At 36.5% G+C, this 24,554-nt stretch overlaps 1 protein-coding gene across 4 annotated transcripts in view; it reads right to left on the reverse strand.

The window, feature by feature from the left end:
* AEBP2 (AE binding protein 2) overlaps nucleotides 1–24,554 on the reverse strand; it is a 54,371-nt gene that overhangs the window by 24,523 nt on the left and 5,294 nt on the right. For all 4 annotated transcript variants that reach the window (XM_082309755.1, XM_082309754.1, XM_082309753.1 and 1 more), the window contains exons 2-3: nucleotides 10,609–10,816; nucleotides 7,329–7,436 (exon numbers count right to left, since the gene is read on the reverse strand). In XM_082309755.1, coding sequence (XP_082165881.1) covers nucleotides 7,329–7,436; nucleotides 10,609–10,816 — 316 coding nt within the window. The remainder of the gene's footprint in view (nucleotides 1–7,328; nucleotides 7,437–10,608; nucleotides 10,817–24,554) is intronic.

Consider the following 24,554-nt stretch of genomic DNA (forward strand, 5'->3'; position numbering starts at 1 on the left):
CTGATGAGGCAGCTCCAACAGGAGTTCAGGAATAAGTAACACTGCAACTAGGTACATAGTGCTAAGTTTTCTCTGAAGACTAAGGATGAATTTGCAAGCTCTTACAGTAATCTGCCCCAAGCTTGCACATTTGATTGAAAGACAAGAAAACAGCAGTAGAACACCACTCAGCATGTTTTGTTCCTAAAACCCAACTGTGTTGTTTTCCAACTATGGCTGCAAAATTGAAAAGTCTATTTCTGCCTCAGACCTAGCAAATGGTTTTCCATGATCATCATAAAACAATATAGCGTCCATGAAGAGAAAACCCTGTGTTATCCCCAAGGACTCAATACTTGCTATAGGACTAAAAGTATGTATATATATATTTCAAGATAGTAAAAGACAGAAAATATCCTCCTATTTTTCACATTTTTTTTTACCTCTTGTGTTTTTGGGTTTTTTTTAGGAGAAAAAAAAAAAATTAGAAAACTTTCCCTAACTTCCTCAAAGTACTGAGCTAACTACAAACATATAATTCCTTGACAAAAAGCTTTAGCATCCTTCACACTGTATTTGTTCTTCCTGTCTCCCCCACTAATAAGTATCTTAAGAATTGTGAAGATTTTTACCAAAACTCTACCTACACCTTTTTACCTTGCCCTATAATTTCTCATGTTCAAACAATAGTAATATTGTATACTTATATTGTAGTGACTTACAATGTAAGAAATCCCAGCACATCTATGAAATTCAAACCACTCAAGATCCTGATCTCATTTACATTATGGTACACTTATAGAACCATGGAATGGTTTCAGTTGGAACGGACCTTTAAAAATCATCCAGTTCCAACCCCCCTACCATAGGTAGGGACATCATCTATTAATTAGGTTGCTCAAAGCCCCATCCAACCTGACCTTGAACCTAACCCACTTAGTTGTATTAAAGATGATCAAACTCACAATCAACAGATACAGGTAAAATACATGCATGCGTTACTTCAAACAATTCTTTATTCTCCAGCTTTTAAGTCCTTTAAATAGCTGTCTCCCCCATAAAAGCAGTTTCATGAAACTAAACTAAGCAACTAAATCTAAACTCAGGTTTAACTTTCATTAACTTTTCATTTAACTTTTATGCTCCTGACTTCAGCTTCTAGCTCTTTCTGATCCTACAAACATTGACAGAAAAAGAAATGAGTGTAAAAAAAACCCCACACCCTGAAGTTCAATCGCACTGAAAAATTAAAACTTCAGTCTTGCCATTGCCTGCTAGAGGTCAAAAATAATCTAAAGTCTTGGTACAGTGCATGCATTACCATATTCCAAGTTTATTAAAGTATAATATCAAAAGTCAATACCTTCTGAAAATAACACATAAACTTTGTGTCAAGCACATTTCTAAAACTTTTTAAAACACACCTTCGTAAGACTTGATTGTCAGATGGGAAACATTGTTTTATGACAAACTGCAGTTTGACTCACAATGTCATAACTTAACTTTTGTCTAGTTGTGTACAAAGAAAACAATCACAGATATTCTATACACATTATCTACAGAAGCTACCACTTACTTTTCTTACTCTACCCAAGTTTTACTTTCAAAAACCCCAAACCAGCATCCTTAAATCTTCAACATATGCAACTTGCAAGTAGAAATTATCTTTTTCCAGAAAGCCTATTTATAGCCTGCAGCCACAGTATGAAATATTTGCAGAAATCATTACATTCAGATATTGTGTAGTTTGAGACTACCTGATCATGTCATCAAATAATCAACAGCTGATATATCAAAGATGACACAGAATGCCTTTGTAGTAGACAGGAAATAGTAGAAGAGGAGAAAAATCTTACCTGTTTTTTTTCTTTTTTTTCTCTAAAATAATATATCCAGCAATCCGTTACTAATGGGTAAAGTCTCTTCTCTCCAAAGATAAAGGAGCAGTTCAGGCTGTCACTTCAGGATCTCTGGACGGTAAGTCACACCAAATCAGCTTCCCACCAGATAATTATACAGATCTAGAGGGCTTCTAGTAAATCAAACTCAACTATTATGCATAACTTTAAACCAATCTCTTCATTTTTCCCCCAAAACCTAAATCTCAAAATTTTGCATTCCATTTTTAATATGATAGATTGGGTCCGGATTGGTGGATATGTTACTTCAAGAGAAAATAAGTCAACACGTAACAAGTTTAATTTCTCCAGTGTACCCATACCCACCATTATTAATGGGCAGTAATGAGCAGTGACTTTAACGAACAGGATAAAAATATCTAGCAATACAGGGTTTTTTCCTATTCAATTCAAGATAACCAAATCTCCTTTTTAGAATATTCAATGTGTAATTTTTCCGATAAATCTAACAGCAAGATTTTAGACATCCGGATAAACCTTCTTATTGTCTCATCACCTAAGTGTTCAGGCAGAATGCCTTTACATTTTCTATCTGCATCTGCAGTGCTCTAAGGGATAGAAGATATTCTGCCAAGAGAGTAACAGACATGAATTCCGAATGAGGACTGAAGCTGCTTGGCTGTATTTTCTAGATTTCAACAAGTGTTATTCTACTGGGAGTCATACCAAATGCAGTCACCCCTTAATGAATTCTGGAAGGTACAGGTGGTAGAATAAGCATCAAATTTAATTTTTATTATTACTTTCTCCCCCCTTTTAAACCAAGGATGAAAGCCTCCAATGAACCTGTGTACTGTCATTTGTTGTTATTGAAAGCATTTACCCCACATGAGCAAACCTTTCATGACTGATCTTAAACATTAAGAGCATATGCACTGGAATTAGTATGTGAAAGCAGTTGATAGCATACCCACCATGCAGTCTCATATTTACAGAAAATTGCTATCTGCAATTATTTTGCATAAAATCTCCTACTGTTTTGTGCTCACTCTACCATTTGTCCTTTCATTGTGCCTAACATCTTGTATTTGGTCACCTAGACTACATTTTAAGAGTTCATTTGATACGTCTTCAAGTAACTTTCAATGCCTTGTACAGCAACAAGGCATGGCAAGTAGCACTTCAATTAATTCGAGTACCAGAAACCATGCTGGAAAATGCAAGTTGTCAAAGCATATTAACTATCCAAATACTTATTATTTGTAACAGCCAAGTTTAGGACAAGAGAGATAAAGTGAATGAAGAAATTATTTCTCAGCTTGCCAAAGACAGTTACCAGCATCGGTTTTCTAACTCAGCAGATTATTCCTCTAGATCCACCTGTCTACATGTTCTGAAAGCTTGAAAATTTTTAAGTTGCTGAACCCTCAACAGGATCACCACTACATGTTGATGATACTCCACAATACTCCACCAGTTTCTAAAAAGCTGCAAAAATTATGTAATAACAGAACTGAAAAAGAATAACATTTATTTTTTTCTCTCTCAACTCTGGATGTAAAATCATACACAAACATGAACATACTAAATGTCTTCAGAGAAACAATTACATGCTCTGAGAATACCTATATTAAGTTAATGTCTACAATGACCAAAAAAAAAAAAAAAAAAAAAAGATGAAAGGATGGCTAGAATCAGACTGCAATAAGCAAAGAGAAAACTTCCAGCAGCACAAGAGCAATGAACTTCAGGTATTAAGAGCAGCAGCATAACTTCAGAAATACCAAACAGTGGGCTGAGGAAGGCTGGCAAGTTCTCAACCAGAAACATGTTCTGGAAGGCCAGTTTGTTTGTTTATTCTTCTTGACATGAAAAACAAATCTAGGAAATGGTGCTTACCAAAAGTAGGATTGGAAAAGCATGCTGCTTTGCAGAAATAGTATTTGACTACAGACTGAGAACTAGCTGCAATGAATGGTAACTATGTCTCATTTAATGGACACTTTTTCTTTGGTGAAGGGATTGGTGGGTGCCCTAGGAAAAGATACTCTATCAATAACAGAACTTAGTGATGATGGCCTCAAAAAACCAAGCAAAAAAATCCATCCATGTGTTCCCCATGAAACCCAAGGCCAACAGTATTAAAAACTTAGAAAAAAGGGGAGGGAATAAACAGAAAAGCAATTTGATGACTAAAGGGGAACTGGGTATCTAGGGTATCTTCTTTTTTTCCCCCCCTTAGTTCAGCAGATGACTCAGATATAAAATGTCTCCTTCTTATGAGCTGGACATACACTACCAGGAAATTGCCCCATATAAAAACACAGCTAGCATAACAACGGTTTCAAAAATACGTATTCATAAGGAAATTTACCTTTTCTGTGACAGAGGTATTGCAATATTAATGCCAAAGGCGACACACTAAACTACACAAACAGAAAAAACAGGAGAAACTTATGAAAATATGAAACATTTTGCCTTTGTAATTTAGAATTGGGTTCATTTCTGTGACAAATGAACTACACAGTCACAAAGTTTATATGAATGCATGGAAAGGGCAGGTAAACCCACAAAGACCTTTTAATATGAAAGCACAGCAGCTTATTTACAGCCAAATACAGCTCTTAATCAAAGGACGTCACCACGTGTATCTCAAAAATAGAAAATTAAACCCAAACTGGGCAACTACATAAAATGAGTCCACTTGCAAGCACAAGGGTGCCAGGACAGGGACATGTCCTTCATATCCTTCAACAGAGTAGTTCTAATGCAAAAAAAGAGCTTTATACCTGAGACAGTCACCAACTGCCTTTCAATTTAAGAAAATACTTGTCTCTTATTTTAACTAGAGGCATAGGAATATAGCAACCTGCCATACGTTTATTACTCTCCTCTGTTCATTAAATGATTATAGTGTTCTTTTACCTTTACAAAAGTAAATTTTCCATGCTTTTAATTGTCACTTTCCTAGCTACCGTTCTTTGCTTTTCTTAAAAACCTCCTGAAAAGCAGTTCTTCAGACAACAGCATACGGCTATATTATTTCCATTACTGCCTTTTACAGCTTTCCTCAAAAATCCTGATTTTTTTTTTTTCTTTTTTTAAATAAAACACTGAATGACTAGGTATTTTCAGCAAGTTCTCTAAAATGACAGATTCCTTCTGTTATGCTAGAACTCAAGTGTATTCTCATGAGGCAACAGAAGTTTCATTTGTAATTTAGGTTTTGGGAGATATTTTGTCCGCAGTAATCATCAAGAACAAGAGGTCCTTAATCCAACTCTGACTTGAAAAAATTTGGCTTTTCCTAAAAGGTGAGCAATTAAGATTTGTAAGAACAGCTAAATGCAAACAGAAACATTTGCTCTGTTTTTGAATGACTGCCATAAAACAATTAGTAATGGCTGTTCTTCGACCAATCAAGACTAATATCCAACACTTTAAGTGTTTTTGTATCACAGTAGATTTCAAAGGCTTGTAAAAGAAAAGAAGCAAGGAAAGGGGTCTAGTTAATTAATAGGTTGCTATCACAGACACTTACATACTTGGCTACCTCATGTGAGCCCTGAAGCCTATAGTCAGCATAAATGACAAGGGAACAAAAGATGTTGCAAAATTCTACTCAGACCACAATTATCCGCCATTCAAAGCCCGCAGGAACAGATTGAGAAACACAGAGATAAAAAACAAACAGAGGGACTGAAGACAACAGTAGGAAAAAAAATGCTCAAGTGACACACATTGAGCCATGATGATTAACTACTGCAATCCTAGCCTGTGTTTTGTTGTTTCCCTTAGTATGACCAGAAAGTACAGAAAATCAGCTGGTGAAACAACACATTTAACACAAGATGATTATTATCAGAACTAATTGTTTTACATTTTAGGGCTCTAGCTGTTGTAACCAGCCTAGGCAAAAAACTAGGATACCGCCTTTTACTGACTGCTAGGTAACTCTGACAGACTCCAAAGTACTACTGGTATTTCTGAGCTATGCCCACCTCTTTTAAACCCAATGTCTCTAAAATGGAGTTTCTTTGATCTAGACCAAATAAGTATACAAATTACCCTACTGAAAGACTTTCCTTCAAGATCAAAGCTTGCAATTATACTTTAAGATATATAGAATATTTAATTCCAAAATGAGACGACCTAAGGTACAAGTTTCCTAATGACTAGGTTTTGTTTTGTTTTATTTTATTCAGGGATTAACACTTAAGATTAGATCAGCTGCTGGAACAATCATCTCTGCAAGCTTTGAGGGATCTATGATCCTTTTGCTACACTTCCAAGAGCATTCTAACCTTATTCCTTTGAACAAAGGCTATCGCAACCTCAAGAGCAAGTTTCCTGTTGTTATTCACCTCTCAGTCAGAAATTTTTAGACTAACCTACACAGTTCAGTATGGAAAAAAAGTCTAACCTTTACTAAAAAACTTTTTCACCTGCAACACAGTTTTTACTCTCTAGGTTTTGAGTTTAGTTTTGTTTTCTGTCACAACTACTGTTATAAGCTGTGAGGAGAAGTAACTTCTGGAAGACATCACTGTAACAGAAAAGTATTTTTTAGTAATAAAACTGCCTGAAAAATAAAAATTAAAAAAAAAAAAAAAAAAAAAAAAGCCAGAAGATATTACCTGAGAAGAAAGAGAGGAGAAGGAAGTAGAGAAACAGTGACTAAAACTTGGTGGGGCTGGGGGAGAGGAAGACATAAAACTCTACCTAAACTTAATAAACCCTAATTCATTTTCATATCCTACACGGAAGGAGAACTTCAGTCTGAAGTAGTGTGGGTGGGACTTACCATCAAGTGATCCAGGACTGACAGCTATGAACTGCCCCAACTGTATCCATAAGAGGATGAAGCAACTCATTAATAACGGATTGGTGGATATGGGAATGATAAACACTACTATACCTAGAATTGCAGGTACAGATTAGGGGGAGAAAGAAAGAGAAAGTTAGAAAATACTATGTAGGAAATACAGTCAGCTCAATGGTCCTGCATTCCTGACTTCCTTATTATTCTCAGAGAGGTTAACCATAAATAGTCACTGACTGTGTTTCAACTGAATTTTGTTAACAAAACCAGCTCTTACTCAAACACAGAACATGCACCATCAGGCACGATCCAAAAGTTTAACATGGAAGTGTAAAGCATGAGGCAAAATATCTCACTGTTACAGTGCAAGCAGCTCAACTGGAAAACGCACAAAAAATTGAACTTCAGCACTATTTAGTTTTAGACTCCCCTACCATTTACAGATTAAAAGAAACAGGGATAGAGAAGCAATAATAGTATCTTCACCTGTTTTCATAAGAGAACAGGACCTTTGGGCACAATTATTGCAAAGACGAAGGCTCAGCTCACTGGATACTTTTTAAGAAATCCTCCTGTGATGGCATTTTTCAATTAAATATAACGTATTAGGAAAAATAAATAGGATTGCTCTTAAAATAAGGGATGATATATCTTACGATGAACCTTACCTTGAAAGGTTTGTCCCCACTGTGTGTCAGCATATGCCTCTGCAACCAACTTTGACTTGTTGAAGGTGTATTATACACTTTGCAACCTTTCCACAAGCAAACAAACACCTAATAGAGTAAAAATGTGGTAAGTTTACACAAGTCAAAGAAAACAGTAAAAAAAAAAAAATCAGATTAGCAAAGAAGTCTGTTTTCACAATATAAAGTACTTCAAAGAATTTTGAACAACAACCATTTATTTTGCAACACAATTCTCTCATCTCACCAAGGAAAAAATAATTACAACCACAAGTATTCAAAAAAGCAGGTCACTGGAATAAAATATCAAAAAACGGATGCTCCTGCAGATAAACACAATCAAGAGCCACAGGATCCACTGTAAAGAGTTTGTTTGCACTCAGTATCTGTACTCACCAGATATTACGATAGAACAATTTAAATGACAAATTTATGTTTTCCTGGTAGCAGATAGAGAAATAAAATCATTTACTCTCATAACCAAATAATAATTTTATTCTTTGAGCATGAAAAAGTGAAAACTCTTAATTACAACATAGTTGTTTAAATACCAGAGTTCTATATTATGGAATACTGGATACCTCTAGTGAGGGCCTTATACTCAATTCCTGATGAAGAAAGTTACAATTTCTCATAGGATTCAAAGTCTATGAGTGTTTTGTGATTCCAGTGTACAGATCAGTCACATGCACAATAGTGCACTAAGGGGAGTAGAACTTAATCATGCTGCTTTTCTCTCTCCTCTCACTGTGTCTATAACTGAGAGACTAAAAAAAGCTCAATGAACTTGTCTTTCCTTAGAATTTCCTCAACAGGTCAGTGTGTGAAAGGAGGTATAGCCCTGATTTGTAGCAGCAAAATACAGCCCATAGGAATAGCATTGACCGTAATACAGGTTTTCAGAACTGCAGGAAACTAATTGGATTTGAGTTTCTTGTTCTCTTTTGCAGATTAAAAAACTCAATCTCAAAAGACTGTATTTTCAAAACAAAAGAGCAGCCAAAGGAGTGCTATGTAGTTGCTGTATAATATATAGATGACCCAGCTTACTAATACAAAGCTGGAAAACCCTGCATGTCTGTATGACTGATCCAGATCTACTGACACGTAAGGCCCAACCCCCTAAACCTTTGATGTCTGCTCCTCCTCAGTTTTGAGATCCCCCTGAAGCTGCAGAATTGGAATTTGAGATTCCTGACTCTGCAACAACTCTGTAACTGTCCCAATATTTTCGTCAGCAACTGCAGACTACGGGGCATTCAGCAAAGGAGTGCTACCATGAAGTCACCGATTGTAGAAATGCAATCCCTCCAAAAAACAAGCACTTGGTTTTACAACAACCCACCAGAAGTCCAGGAAAGGCTTCTTGGGAACCATTATCAAAAGGCTGAATCCAAAATATTTCTGAAAAAAATTTTGGGGAAGTAAAACTATTCTGTCAAAACTTTCCCGGGCTCTCCATGGATCTATCTGGTTTGGTTTGGAGCCATTATCTCAGTATTAGCTTGAAAATACACATTTTACCATACAAGGATGCTTATCACATTGCTGTTAAGTTCTCGATAAGCAGTTACTACTCCCGCTTTTCTTCAAATGTATAGTCATTGTAGTTGAGTAATATCCAAAATCCAATTAAAACCACAGGAATATAATTTCTAACACCACTTAAACACCTCGCCAGCAGGTGGCAGACAAATCCTTGAAACAAAACAGTCAGGATCAGTCCCCTTCCACAGCATCAAGTTGAAGAACTTTTCAAAAAATAAACCAACTCCAGTAGGGGGATAAAAAGTGTGAACTGAATGCAACAGTTATTAGATGCCTGGTGCTTCCAACAAGTTCCTCTTTCAGAAAGACAAATGCAGTCTAACATTTTCTAAATAAAAATATCCACAAATCATGTCACATGGAATGTAAGTGAACAGAAATACAATAAAAAACTGAAAAAACTTCCAGTCCCTTTCTAAGAAATGAAAAGGGGTCATGAATGGGATAACAAAGATCCCTAGAGATGCAGTTACGTGAAAGCCCACAGGATACCAACACACCTCATCCATTTCATTGTTTCATCCAGGATTCATATAACACTTTTATGAACCTATGAAGTGAACTACAGAAATCATCTCATGGGTGGCTAAAAAGCCAGCTCACTGGACGGATGATTCTGCTTAGACATTGGAATGAAAAAAGTCACCAAATACAGACCTGAAAGTTCAATCATGCCAAAAAAAAACATTAGCTAAATACAACCAGAGTCACAGCTGTCTCAGTGACACTATTCCATAATAAATTATTTAAGGTAATGCAAATTAGCATTTTAAGTCTCTTACTCAAGATAAAGTGTAATGGTCTAATATTTTACTTCTGGAGAAGTGACAGGAAAAAAGTCAAAAGATAATGATGATTCTAGGTTAAGATTTGATATTAGCTCTCCAAGAAATTAAAGAGCTGCAACATACAGTGCCTAAGGCAGGCAGATTGTTTGTGTTTGATGTAAAGGTAGTTTACATGACATATTCCAGACATCAAAGGTAATTTGGAAGGTTGGGGAGGGGCAGGTAGTTAAGTACAGAGTTGAAATTACACTACTGGAAAATGTTTTGAAACATTAAAGTTGTGAGACCAACAGAAATTGCATCATTTGACCAGGTATTAGACTGAAATATACATGATTATGTATATGCCTCAATTTAAAAAAAAAAAAAAAAATTATATGCAGTTATATTGAAGGTATCCTTGCCATCAGTACTATAGACAGAGCTGTTTTGGTATGACACTGTACTCTCAAGTCAATGAGTCTTACATCTTCCCTATTATACATTCTGTATATATTTTACCTCTAGCAAGACTCCGTTTGTAAAAATAATCAAGATACAACTTCACCTGAGTTCACATGCAGTAACATGTACACTAATAGTTCTCAGAAAATTAATTCCAAGTATAAGCATTTAAAGATATACCAACAGCTTCAGGATGTTGAGAAGTTAGCAAATCTATCAAAAACCTGATAGCTTCAAATCATTTACTAAAACGAACTTACTACATTCTTAAAGTTAGGCATTCAATTAAAAACACAGAATACCAAATCAAGTGAACTATGCAAAAGACACAGCTGAATGCCTAATACCAGACTGCTGAAGGCCCAACCTCAGTTGCCACTAGCTACAGAACTGATACTTTAAAACATAAAATTTGCTACAGTCATTAAAGAGTAAAATATTGGCAACTAAGAAAAAGGGAGAAAACAAAAAGTAACACCAACCCCTCCTCGTTGACCATCCACATGTATGGAGCGAATGTGATCTGCCAAATCTGGGCTGGAGCTGAAGCAAGCGTGGCAATGGTCCCAACAACAGTTATACGCAATGCTTTTTGCAGAGGAGGCAGGAACTCCTTGTCCATTCATCATAACCGGAGTTGAACGCCCACTGGAAATTGTGCTGTCTACGTCCATAATAGTGCTGCTTATGCTGTAAGACAAAAAAAAAAAAAAAAAAAAAAGAGAGAGAAAGTTCGTATTTGTTGCACATTAACAGAACAAATAAAAACCGTAGCACTCTGGGGTTTTGTTTCAGATATATTTAGACAGGTTGAAAAGAAAATCTTACACAAACTTACTATTTATTGTGGTTCATCACCTTAACTGTAACAAATGTACAGTCAGGAAATAGCTACTATTACTCAACAGTGTAACTTCTTCTGGACACTGGCAATAAAAGGGAGGGATGGAAAATTCTCCCATTCACTTACTTGTCAGAAAATTAACTCTCATGCAATTAACACAGTCATTTTTAAGCTACATTAAACAGCCATTCATTATTTTTATTTCCCAGGAGACAAAAAAAGGAAAAAAAAAAAAAACAAAGGCAAACCAGAAAAGGCATGCTGGGTCAGACCAGAAGTGTATCCTTGTACCTAGCCCAGCATCCACCACTAACACTAGATCCTTAAAAAGAATACAGCAGTGAAGTTCTACAGAATGTTTCAGGTACTCCCATACCTGCCCCAGCATGGCGTCCATTACATGCATGGTCTAAACTAATGCTTTTTGTTTCATTTTTTGTTGGGTTTTTTTGTTTGTTTTTGGGGGGTTTTTTTTGTTCTTTTGGGGGGGGGGTGTTTGTGGGGTTTTGTTTGTTTGTTTGTTTGTTGTTTTTTTTTTTTTAAACTTTCAAGAGAAGCCAGCAGCAGCAGTGGGAATACATGGCCAGCAGGCATCATTTTCATCAGCTGTTCTGCTCTGTGTCTTGGCAGATACAGAGCCAAGTATCAAACTGGACCAGAAGAAAATTGCAGAGTGTGCTCTTTCCATATATAAGCAAAAAGTATATAGATGGATGTTCTTCCTGGATAAACATTAAATAGCTACTGATGTACTTTTTTTTTTTTTACCTTGTGAACCTGTTCACTGCCTTTTAGGACCTTTATGTTTTTGTCTTCCACAAAGCCACAGCATTACAGAACAGCTCATCTTTGAAAGGACCTCAGAAGACCAGGTGGTCAGATCTCCTGCTCAAACAGGAGCAAGTGAGATCAGATTGCTTGTGGTCTTGTCCAGCTGAGCTGTTAATGGGTGTTTTCAAAGGCTGGAGTTTACGCTGCCTTTCTGAACAATTTTCCCAATGTCTGATTAATCTCTTTGTGGGGGAGGGGGAAAATTTCCCAACATCTCATCAGAATTTCCAGCGTTGCAACTTCTGTCTGCTGCCTCTCATCCTTGGCAGCTGTAGGACTGAGATGACTCTGGCTCCTCCTTCGCGAAACCTCCCTATCAGGTCACTGAAAACAGCAATAACCCTGCCCTTCTTGTCCTAAAACTGACGAAACCCAGTATCTCAGCCTCTCCATGTATAGCATTTGCTTCAGCCTTCTAACCACCTTGGAGACCCTCCCTCAGATCCTCTCCAGTATGAGAGTATCTGGGATGAGTCCCAAACTGGACACAGTAATCCAGACAGTCTTAATGGTGCCAAGCAGAGGTGAAGAATCACTTCTATTGATTGCATAGATATACTTTTGCTAATACAGCCCAGTATGCAGCAGTAATTTTTACACAGGTGTCTTTACATATTCTTCTGATCAAAATGCAAGGAAAAAAATCTAATTACATTACTTTAAAAAAAAGAAAATAATCATTTCCTATTCAGCTCTATATAACATTTATAATTTTCTAACTTTTATCATATCCCTTTTCTCCCCCACCTCTTGCACATAATTACTATGCTAAAGCAGTCTGCTTTTAAAGGTATAGGTGCTGTTCCATATTTTTCACCATCACTGTTTACATACCCATTATTGTTCTATTACATACTTTGAGAAGGATGAAACAAAAACTACACCATTATTCAAAATTTGAAGATATCATTAGCACGTTCGCTCTTTTGCTCTAAAAGCCTTTACTGTCAATTTCTCATGTTATCTGTATCTTTTTTAATCACTACTGTGCTAGCAGTTTTTTCCTGTGATAGATTTTGAAATCATCATAGATATTTGCCTTGTTTAGATTTCCACCCCTCACTCATCATGTGGATTCCACTACATTTATCAATATAAAATGTCTTGCCTTAGTCAAAGTAACAGGTTTCCTTTAGCAACACTTTCCAGTTAAGCTTTAGTTTTAACTACCCCAAGTTATTTGGTTTCATGAGCAAATTCCGATCTGAGAGATATCAGCAAGATAACATTTATGAAAATGCTGACTACCATATCCCAAGCACAGATCCCTTAAAAATCTTCTTCCAACCTGTTAGTCTCCTCCTATAATTAAAACTGACCCATTATTCTTAGGTCTTTGTTTTCCAAGTTAAAAAGAAAGTTTTAGAGACCTTCTCAACAATTTTTTTTCTTTAATAAAAGTATATCAAATTCATACTTCCTAAAAACTATACAAATGCCATATGCTTCCCCCCAATTTCAAAAAAAATCTAACAATTTACAAGGCGTGGCTTCTACCCATGAAAGTGATACAAGCTCTTTGCTGCTACACAGCATTTTTCCATGTGCCCACTCTTTTTATTTTCTTCCCTTTTCTATACCCTGAATATACATGGCTTTCCATGATCCCTCCTCCCCCTCCCCCCCCGCAAAGTAGTCTCAGTTCCTTTCATGACATACAAGGTCACAATCCATGACTAGCAAATAAAGAAGCCTATAGATATGGTTTTGAATCTGTTCCGTATTGCTGCCATTCCCAAAAAGCTTATTTTATATTCACCAGAAACTTCCAAGAAAACGCGACTAGTGCTGAGCTGAAGCTACCAGTCCCAACAGCGTTAACGGCCACTAACAACAACTACGGGTAACAGTAATTTAGGATCCCTCTAGGAAATTGGCAGAAGCTTTAAGTGCAAAGCATGTTGCAAGCAATCCTTATTTTTTCACCATGCCAGGCCCACAATAGATGCAACTAGGGGACTGACATCCCCTCCTTCCTCAGCTAATGCCTAAGCCAAAAATTATCCCCAAAAGTAAAATCTGTAAAACTGTGTTATGACAGCAAAGTTTACCAACAGGATTATAGGAAAATTGAATACAGAATTAAATGTGACCCCCACACACACCTGAGTGAGTTATCCAAATACAATTTCCTCAAAATCAGTACTTAGAAGTAGGTTTGAATGCATACAAGACGGCACACGGCCTGACCACTTCTGTCGCATACAGTAATGTTACACAGATCAGTGGTTCCAACAGGAAGTTGCTTAACCAAGGATGGCAAAGCAGTGCACATATAGCACTCATGCAACAGCTGCTTCAGACCACTTCGTGTGGATAAGTAACCCTAACTTTGTCACAGTTGAAAGGTACCAAAGTACAGTACTTACTTTAAGTAGGAGCTCAAACTTCCAAGCTACTTACAGTCAGTCCAAGTTTCTACATCCACTGACAGCATTAGTACCACTCTCAAAAACCCCACATATAGGCATAAACAAACTTCCAACTAAGAGGAGGTATGGTGCTGAGGACCACAAGGACAGACTATGAAGGGGTATTTAGCATAGTTCTCTCAAGGGCTCCCTGGTTTTCCAGGCTGGTCTTAAGCAGGAAAGCAACAAGAAAACATAACCCAGAACAAGTTCTGTGAAAGAACTGGTGGGGGAGGGGGCGGTGAGCAGAAGCGTGCACTCATGCACATGTGTGTGGTTTCTCTGGTTCACAGACACAATCTGCTTAATTTCTCTAACCAGAGATAAAAAACCTCAAATTGATGAACCTGTAGCACGAGAGTTTATTTCATATTGCAGTTGCAATGCAACACAACATACCTTGATCACCTTATGATACAAAATCACAGGTCTCTAATTTTATAGCCTGAGAAGTGCAAATACTTATGCTTTTTCTTAATATCTTATCCTACCTGTAGAAAATTACTTTTATTTTTGGAGAAAAATATGTAAAAGTCAACTAGTAATACTGATCAAGCAAAAGATATTCTGATAAGTAGGGTTATTAATGACTTGAGAAACCAATAACACTTAGAAAGCTGATTCAGTTACAGTTTAAATGTTTGCTTGGTTTGGTTCTAATAGCCTAAGTGTTTGCTAAGGGCTAACAGATTAGAGTTGCATACACAGTATCAAAATTTAGTATCAGAGGAACTGGAATAAAAAAAGGTTGCCTGTAGAACTTAAACCAAGTAGTAGCATATAGAATTTCTTGGAAATTGAGGATGAACTGCTACACTGGACTATGATTCTATAATCTATTCAAGATATAGTCTAGAAATGGAAAAAAAAAAGTAACTCAAACCCAGGTGAGTGGTAACAGATCAGTATTTCACTTAACAGGGAATGCCTTCCTTCCTTCTAGTCTGAAGAACTTCATGTAAGACATTAATCAGTACAAACAAATATTGCTGTAACAGGACCTACTAGAGAAATAGCTAAACTGCCTATAAAACAAAATGGCCGGTAGTCACACAACAAGAGATCACCATTTTCTGACGGTTCTCTTGATAGGCTCCGCCAAAATGCAAGAAACTCGCTGCCCTGACACATTCCTTCTCTAAAAATAACCCATTAAATAAAAATGTAAAATGATTATTTTTGTTGTTTTCGGTGCCTCCAGAACCAATATATTTCAGGTGATCAGGTGCCTCACAGTACTGAGAATGTAGAATTAGTTTCTGTCTTTCTCACTCATTGAGTTCTGGGTCACCCAGGAAAGAGGTAAAGGCTGTGAAGAGAATCTGTGAAAGACCAGCAACATCTTTCCTCTCTGTCATAGCATCCCATACAGCTCAAGCATGTGTATGTTTTCTCTAGTCTTCCACACACTGAGAAAATACCAGGAAGCATTTCAGAGAAAAGTTTGTAGTATATATAGCATCAGAGCAGACACTGACTTGGGAGGTCTCTTACCCTTGACCTGCCATTTCAAGATGAAGCAGAAAGATGATGGTAAGTGTTATACAGTCAGAGCTGTGGCTGCTGCTAAGTCTGCATAGACCTAACTGCAACACTGGTTTCGTTAGACCTGCCGATTCACCCACTTTTTTGTTTGTTGGGATTTCAGAAAGGGTGCGAGGGCAGGACATACAAGTGAGTAAGATGTGCGCACACACTCCACCATCTTATCTAGTCCACTTGAGTCTTTTCCTGACCAAAGGAGTGGAAGCACATCAATTCTGCCCAAAAAGGGCTGGACTACTAAAATAGTGTCTGTACATCTTTCAATCTATGAATGGGGCTTTTCAATCCAATCTGACTCTATCTGCTTGGGACGATCCCAACAGAGGGAAAAGTTCCTTAACAAAGGGAAGGTAGTAATGGAAATTACATCCTTCTGCTTTCTCATTTGAAATCCACAAAGCCTGTAACTGGGAAAGCAATAATGTGTATCAAAGAGGAGAAAACAGAACAAAGTAAGGAAAACATAGACATTCTGGCAAACTATTGGGAACAAAACAAAGACATTGAAACAAATTTTTACCCTAAATAAGTTAAAGCAAGTTTTTCTGTCTTTTTCTAAGCCCTTTTTCCCCAGCTGGGAGATCTGTTTAAATCCTGACTGCCACTATCAAAGCAGAATGACACGAGTAGAACTTAAGCGCTTGTGGCATTCCCCTATTGCTAGTGACAGACAGGTCTGGGTTTGCTCCCAAGCTGTAAGCAGGCTCCAGCTCCATTGTAATGGATCTATAGACCATAGCCTGATGAAGAACATTAGACATTTGAGTTTCAGAGAGTTCAACTCAGGGGTCATCCCAAACAATAGAGCATCAAAAACAGTCACTGCTGGAAAGAGCCTGCATACACAATAGCTGTTTTTAAGAAGCACCATTCAAAAGACGGACTAATTACTAAAATTTAAAACTGTTACAGCAAGCACAACATAGTCTTCGAGCTTATGTTATCCCTACTTTCATCCTAATCCGAGCACCAGAATCAACTTGAAGTAAAAATCACAGCTCCAGAGGCAAGAACTGAATGCCTTTCTAAACACCTTACTAAACCCACACCTCATTTTACCAAGTCTGCAAACACTGGCAAACAGCGCCTTCCAAGCGCAGCAAGGTAGAACTGAGAACACTGAATCTTCCCAGAAGAGTCAGGCCATTTTCCCCTCCTACAATTTTTCCCTCTACCAAGAGATCAACAGCTTTGAAATGATACTGACATTTAAAGTGGCTCATTAAGCAACAACATTAATGCAAGCTTAAATAGAGGAATCATTACCTCAAAGGCACTGTTTCAGGACTTATTTTTACCTGTAGCTAGAAATAATACATCTTCATAATCAAGATGATTAAGATTTTTTTAGCATCACTTTCATGTTAAAAGGTTAGTACCCGCACAATCTATATATGCATGTGAACCAAATGCGTCTAGCTGGCTAAATCCAGTCCAAACTGTATTTAAAAACAATCCTGAAACTGAAACAAAAATGAATAGCTAATAACTTCTAAGAAGTTGCAAGTCATTTTCACTTTATAGAGAACAAAAAAAGTTCTTCAAGCATTTTAAGTCCTGGATTATTCTTTTCCTTTAAGGATCTGAGCAAAATTAAGCCATTGTTGGAGTCACATAAATATGAATATTTTCTATAAAGAAAAAAAAACTCCAAATTACTCCCAATTTAAAATGCACAAATTTCAAACCACATAATTTACCACATGCGCATTTGGGCACTAATTGTTGCGTACAGCTAAATGCAAATGAAAATATAACGAGCCTGTGATTTAATGCACTAACGAAAACGGTGTATCGTACGTCATTCCTGACACACGCTTGGCTCTCCAAGGAGATCAATTTCCTCACTACTGCAAGTAATCCCCTCCATTGAATTTAATGAATGGAATGCCCAAAATTTTTTCTTTCCCTTTTTTTGTTAATCTTTCAGAACAACAGACAGTAGGAGTCTAGAAGGAATATCAACAAAACAAAAGAACAGTATAATTTCATTTTTACTTTCCATGAACCCCCATTAGCAACTGTCCACTTCAAGTAATAGTAGAGCCAGACATGGAACACATGCACAAAAGCCCAATCAATTTGCTATTATACTTTTAATGTCTGCTAAACGTACTCCCTCTAGACCTTAACTGAAGTAACCTTCCCTCAGGCAAAATTCAGACCTAACAGATGGGCCTTACACCATGCCCTTGAGGGTCAACAAGCACTACTTCAGTCTGATCAACAGGAGCTCATTTCAGAGTTACAGTACCTCCACCGAGAATGCTTAGCTTCCAGTCCCCAGATGTTCAGTAGGTAGAGCAAAGGACCCAGCTGATTTCAGCTAGCACCAAGGGAAACGACTGTGACAGATCCTATAATAAATAACCTCATCTTGTAATGCATCAAATTAAAAACGAGCAGAGATTTCAGTGAACACACATTGCAGGGTTGCTAAAACCAACACTACTGAGTGGCCATCAAGCTGCACACTACACTAATGCAAGTGAGGAATCTTCAGAAACAGTTTCTTCTAAAGTACACAGTGATAATCCAGCCATAAAGCATCAAATCCACAGAAGATTGCCTCCGACTAGATGAAAAGCATAATTAACATTCAAGAATCCAACTACAACGAACCTCACTGGAAGTAGGTGAATATTTTAAGGATAAAAAAAATAGCCTGCTAGTTTCTTTAGCTTTTACTAGTCAGTGAAATACCCTGTCATTTCTGCACGAAGTTTCAGCTACATTGTTCCAAACCATGAGGGAAAATTAAGAAAAAAAGCTGAACTGTAACACTCAGATAAAACAAACTCAGAATAATGGAAACACTGTGAATGACAGTCATTTCTTACAGCAACTTCAAGGGTTAAAACCTAGAATACAAGCGAAAAGCCTTTATAACATGGAAGACCAAATCACAACTAAGTACTAATCCCAAAAGAAAACAAACAGCATCAACTGCAATCATTCAATTACAAATGCCAAGTCAAAACAGAACAAAAATTGAAAGGAAAAAAAAATTACATGCCTAGTGACATACCCCAGTACCTCATTATTTTCATTTCACTAGGAAAAGTCAAGAGTGAAAACAAAAACTTCACAAGTTTCCCCATTACTCTGTTCTCTCTTCCTTTCCAAGACAAGGGGTGGAAAACTGGTGTACAGCTCTGGCCAAAGGACTAGCTACACAGGAACAGCAGACTACCTAACAGTTTTACAGTTTTTTGAGGCCAACAAATTCAAAGTGATTTACACTCACTACTTCCTAGTGCAATCAATGGTCAAGCAAAGATAAATCCTCACAAAGCTTGAAAATGATCAAATTATCAACCCTAACCTCCCATCATTGACAGGAAGCTCCTCCATCTCTCCTAGGAATTTTATTTATCTTTTTTTGTAAAATTTCCATCACTTCCAAACATGGGAGCTGCCATATCTTCTCCAAGAAGCATCACATCATTAAACTTTTACTTTTTTACATTCCAGCCAGCAATATGAACTGCAAACCAAGGCTGTTAAAAACTGAAGTAGGACAAATGTCATTTCTAAGAGCTAAAAATTTCAATGTATCAAGTTCAATTGTATCAACTGATTAATAACAGAAATTGCTGCATTGGCTCCTAACTGAAAGCAGAAGAATAAATTCATATGTTTTTGTATTAAGATTTAACTTTTGCTGACCTTCAATGAATATTAAGCAAAATCTAATGCCAACCTCTTTATGAAGTTACTATCAGAACATCTGCATCAGGGTACCAGCATGCAATAAAATGCAGTGCTCAAGGCAACTATACACAGGTGTCCAAGCAGATTTAAATTAATCTTTGCTTTATGCTCCCCAAATGATCATGCCAATTTAAAAGTGAGATTAAAACAGATCCAAAGAAAAATGAAGAGTTCACAAAACATGAGCAACCACTATGAGCCAGCAACAGAGTAGAAAAGCTTAACATTTGCCTGATCTTTTTTGTTCCTCTCCACATCTTTGGCGAATTTGGTATTTTATGATGCATCCACATTAGTAACAGATATACTTCTACTACTAAATTTCCATAATTTATCAATTTAATTCCCCAAATCAAACGTTTATGTTCCACAAGCAAAATAGTTTGCCTTATTTTAATTGATGTAGTTTGACTGTGACATGGAAATGCCATAATGCTTTAGAGCTCCTAGAGTTCCTTTTCATCTAACCAGGAAGTAATCCAGAGAGAATCTTCAAAGTAGACAGAAAACAGCTTCAGCTACCCACATTTCTAAGGGTTATTTTTGATTATTTTCCTGAGAAAACCATTTGTCTTTGATTTAAATAGAAAGCATCCAAGATAATTTAATGATCAGTTTCTGAATTCAAGAAAAATCTACCACGAGTAAGAAAAAAAATAGTGTATGCGGATGAACCACCATCAAAACAAAAAACAGAACAAAAACAGATTGCAGAACACTAAACGGCTGCCAAAGAGAAAGATAATTCACATAGCAACAAGAAATTAGAATACCTGGATCAAAACAATAAGCCAGAACTACATGAACTGAAAGTCCACCACTGTGTTTTAAAGGCAGTGCCTTCTGTTCACATCTGCTCTTGCAGCTCCTATCCACAAAGACCCCTGATATCAGACAACACGACTGACTCCATGGCTCTTCAGAGGCAAGGGAGGAAAATTAGGATAGGCAAAAATTGCATATGTCAGGAAAGTTACTTTGTGAAATTGAGGGAGAATTAACCTAGCAAGTAAGGGAGATAACACTAAAAAGTTAAGAGGAATAGAAAAGGGAAATAGTAGTGTTTGGCTGTCTAGCATTTTCCAGAAGCACCTTCAGGTTCTTGATACTTCTAAATAAATAAAAGCAACATAAGGCAACTTCTAGATAAAGGAAAAAGACCATGATTTCCAGGACTGCGTGATTTAAGAGAGCACCCACTCACTTGGAAGCACTTGTGCTTCTGAATCACTCAGGCATTTTTTTGGGAAATCAAACCTACGCTTTACACGGGTTAAGTTATTCTAACAAAAACTTCTCAAAATGAACAAGACTCAAAAAGTATTCATAAATCAATCTTAAAAACAAGTCTTCAAAACTATTGAATATATATATAGTTATATGACTACTAAGAAATCAACGTAGTGGAAAATAAAACAGTCAAGGGAGATAATTTTATACAGCGTGACAAGCGATAACGTTAAACTTGTTTTGAAATTCTTTTTGAAGCAGCAGCTTATTTTAGAGTAAAGCTAGGTCTAGATTAGGTATAAATACCTACAAAAAGGAGCAACACTGCAAACACCTCAGATTGATAATATAAAACCAGGGGAAGATAGAAAAATTCTTCAAGATAGAGAAATCAAAGGAACTTAAAATAACAAACATGCACAGGAAATAAAACAAGACTGAGAAAGTGTGTTATGAATCACCACCTCTCTAGATCTGTTTCCACTCTCCTGGATCACTTACTTTGATTATTTAGACTGTTAGCCCTAGAATATTTGGGCTTCTAATATTTATATAACACAAACCCAAGTTATCCAAGGATTTGTAGCATACCGAGAACAGGTAACACAATAAAGAAACCTGGAATGCCAAAACATCAGAAGAGCAGTGAGAGCAGAGCATGTTAAACATCCATGCCTTGTGATATGACAGCACAAAGACTACATATGCAAAAGGATTACACAAATCAAGAAACTGTAAGTGGTTCTGCCTTAAAAATACAAATAAACCCGATTTTCATTTCTGGGAACCACATTATCTTCAACTTGATAATCCCCTTGGAAAGTTAGGGATCAGCAACAAGTGATTCATGATTTTCAATCTTTACTGATAAAACAGTATGTTTACTAGCACAGCATAAGAAAAGCACAGAAGAAACACATTCAGTCATTAAAGAACCACAAGAATTAATTTTTTTCAACTTAATAGAGAATAAAAATACATAGATAGGATAGCATTCTATGAAGTAGCACAATACAGCACAATAAACTATAATGATCAAAATACGGACTTTACTGCAATTTTACAGGGGGACTGGTAATTCATTCAAGATACTGCATGGAACAATATTAAGATTAAAATAAATGGAGATTCTTTATGCTATATTCTTATTTAGGCAAAGTATATTTAATAAATTGTACTACCACTATATGTGCCAATAATCTTGTCTTTTACAAGTCTCTCAACTCAAACAACTTAGGTTCATTTTACTGCCTCTGACACTACACAAGCTATTTGAATTACAGCACTCTTCTACGGTGCATTAGGATGACAACAGCACTTCCAAGATCATAATAAATCTTTTGCTTCTCTATCATTATCAAATAACTTTGCATATACCTTAAGTAACCCTCTATTAAAGAAAGTATCCATTAAACGTTAGCAACTGAAGTTTAGCAAAAAATATTTAAGGATCTTAAATTCTATTACAGAGAAGAAAATTAGATATGGGAAAAGAAGTCCCAGGGTCTGTTTGGTTTTTGTTTTGGTTTTTGTGGGGTTTTTTTGTGTGTGGGTTGTTTTTTTTTTTTGCATTTTACCACCATGAAGGGAAAAAAGTACACCAGTATCTCAAGTGAGAGACTTCAAATTTTTTCCCCAATTATTTGTTGTTTTTTAGCTTTGCAAAATCACTATCTGAGAATTGTAAACACTATCTTAACACATCACAAACTCCATGATAAATAGCAGGCATAACATGGAATATTTATATTTCATTTTCTAAAACAAATTTATTTGAACACGCTCATATTCTAAACATGAACAACTCCGGACAGAATGCATATAAATTTATAAAAAGGAACCAGTTATATAGATAGATAACAAAACAAAGAAACCTCTACCTCAAAGAATTTTCCAAAACTACCACTTGTTTTTCTGCAAGTCACGCCACCATATTTTTTTAATGGCAACCGGGAGAGTAGATAAAACTCAAAGGAGTTCCTTACTCTCTTCTGTTCCCTTCTCCTGCAAAAGTTAACTAGAGATTACATTCCCACCTGTTTCAAGGATTCCCCGCAATTACTTGGCTCCTTTGTGGCAGGGACCAATTTTTCACTTCCTTTGGATTAAGCTCTCGCTTTTTCCTCAGGCTATTAGGCATATCTCATTCCCTATCATACCAAAAGTTTTCTGTGTGTATCTCACGTCTCCCCCTTGCCAGAAACCCCTATTCCCATCTCAAATGCTCCATCTGCTCCCTTCGATGCCATGTCCCTGCTTTCCTACCCAATAACAGTCTGCTCTACAACTGCACCAACACAATGGGTTCTACATGCACTTCCATAGTGCCATCTTCCATGCTAGCTCTGCATACAGCTCGTTCCCCCACCATTATTCTCTAATTGGATAGTGTTTTTCAAAAAAGATGTAAATATATTAAAGCCGTGCAGTTTTCAGTAAGAGTGGCTATAGTCAAACATTTCCACCACATCATCCAAAAAAGTTAGTTCGATCTACAACCAACTCCAGAAATTAATGATGTCACATCTTTGCCAAATGGATGTTCAGGCTGCACGTAACACTCAGTTTAACTTAACTGGAAAGTGGAAAAGGAAAAAAGCAAAAGAAAGAACGAAAGAAGAAAAAAAAAAAAAAAAGACAAGATCAACACTGTTCTTTCCACTACAGCCTAGGAAATTCCCCAGAACAACCCACCAATCAAACCTCATATTCAGAAGTTACCAGACTTAATGATGTCACAAACTTAAACAAAATGCACGTAGACCTGCGTGGATGTACAAATCCGACATAAAAGCAATACCATTTATCTTTTACACTGAATAGGAAAATATTTTTCTCAAATTCTACAAAGTATATTTACATCTTACTACAATAACTATAACAGCTCATTATATCAAGCTCGTTCATCCAGTTCACAAAAAGACTTCATGTTCACCACTCAATTATACCAACCAACAGCTTTAGTAATAAAGATACTCATCGTACAAAATATCTGGGCTGTTTTGTCTTCCCATCAAAAGCTATTTTCTTCAGTGCCACGAAGGCCTGAACATAACCATTACAGAAACAAGGGTTTTATTTTGCAATTTGAAAGCAAATAACAGCAACAATAAATGCAGTCAGAAACACTGCAAATATAATTTTCAGCAGAATTTTGGAACCTCAGGTAATCTTCTATACAGCCCACTCTGACACGTCGATATTACACACAGTCTAAAAAAAAAATTTAACGACTTAACCACCTTGCCATAAGTGCTAATGAATGATTCTTCACTTCCTGGATAGGAACAAGTGAGACTATGCAGCAAAGAGAGGCCTGAAGCACTTTTAAATCTGGTCACATGGATACACGAAGCATACCTATTAGTACCATACGCATTCCTGATTATATTTCAAATGTACTATTCTGCCTTCATAAACATCACTTGTACAATTCACATGTCACTGCCTAGTCAGTCTTGAAAATTCTTCATTTTTAAGAGTTTAAAAACTAGATAAAGACTATATTTAAACCTTTAAATAACTAATATAATTAAATCAGCATACATACTAAAGGTTGAGAATGCCTTAATTTTAAACAAGATTAAAAAACTCAGCCTAGATCCTGGATTTTTCATGTCTAAATCTCTTATCTTCCAACTTGTTAGTTTCACACTGACTCACTTCACTCAATAAAATGAACAAACCTGACAATCTGAAGCACAAAAAGGTTTGTTATTGAAAAACTTTTCTGAAACGTCCATTTTCAGAACTGCTTGCCTATTACACAGGAAGAGAATAACAACATTTCTGGAAGTATTCTACAAGTATAACACGGCTAAGATGGCTGAAAGTTTCCTTGAGCATACATTAC

This window comes from Platalea leucorodia (genome assembly GCF_965183815.1).
Source record: "Platalea leucorodia genome assembly, chromosome: 4".
In the NCBI taxonomy this organism is placed as follows: Eukaryota; Metazoa; Chordata; class Aves; order Pelecaniformes; family Threskiornithidae; genus Platalea; species Platalea leucorodia.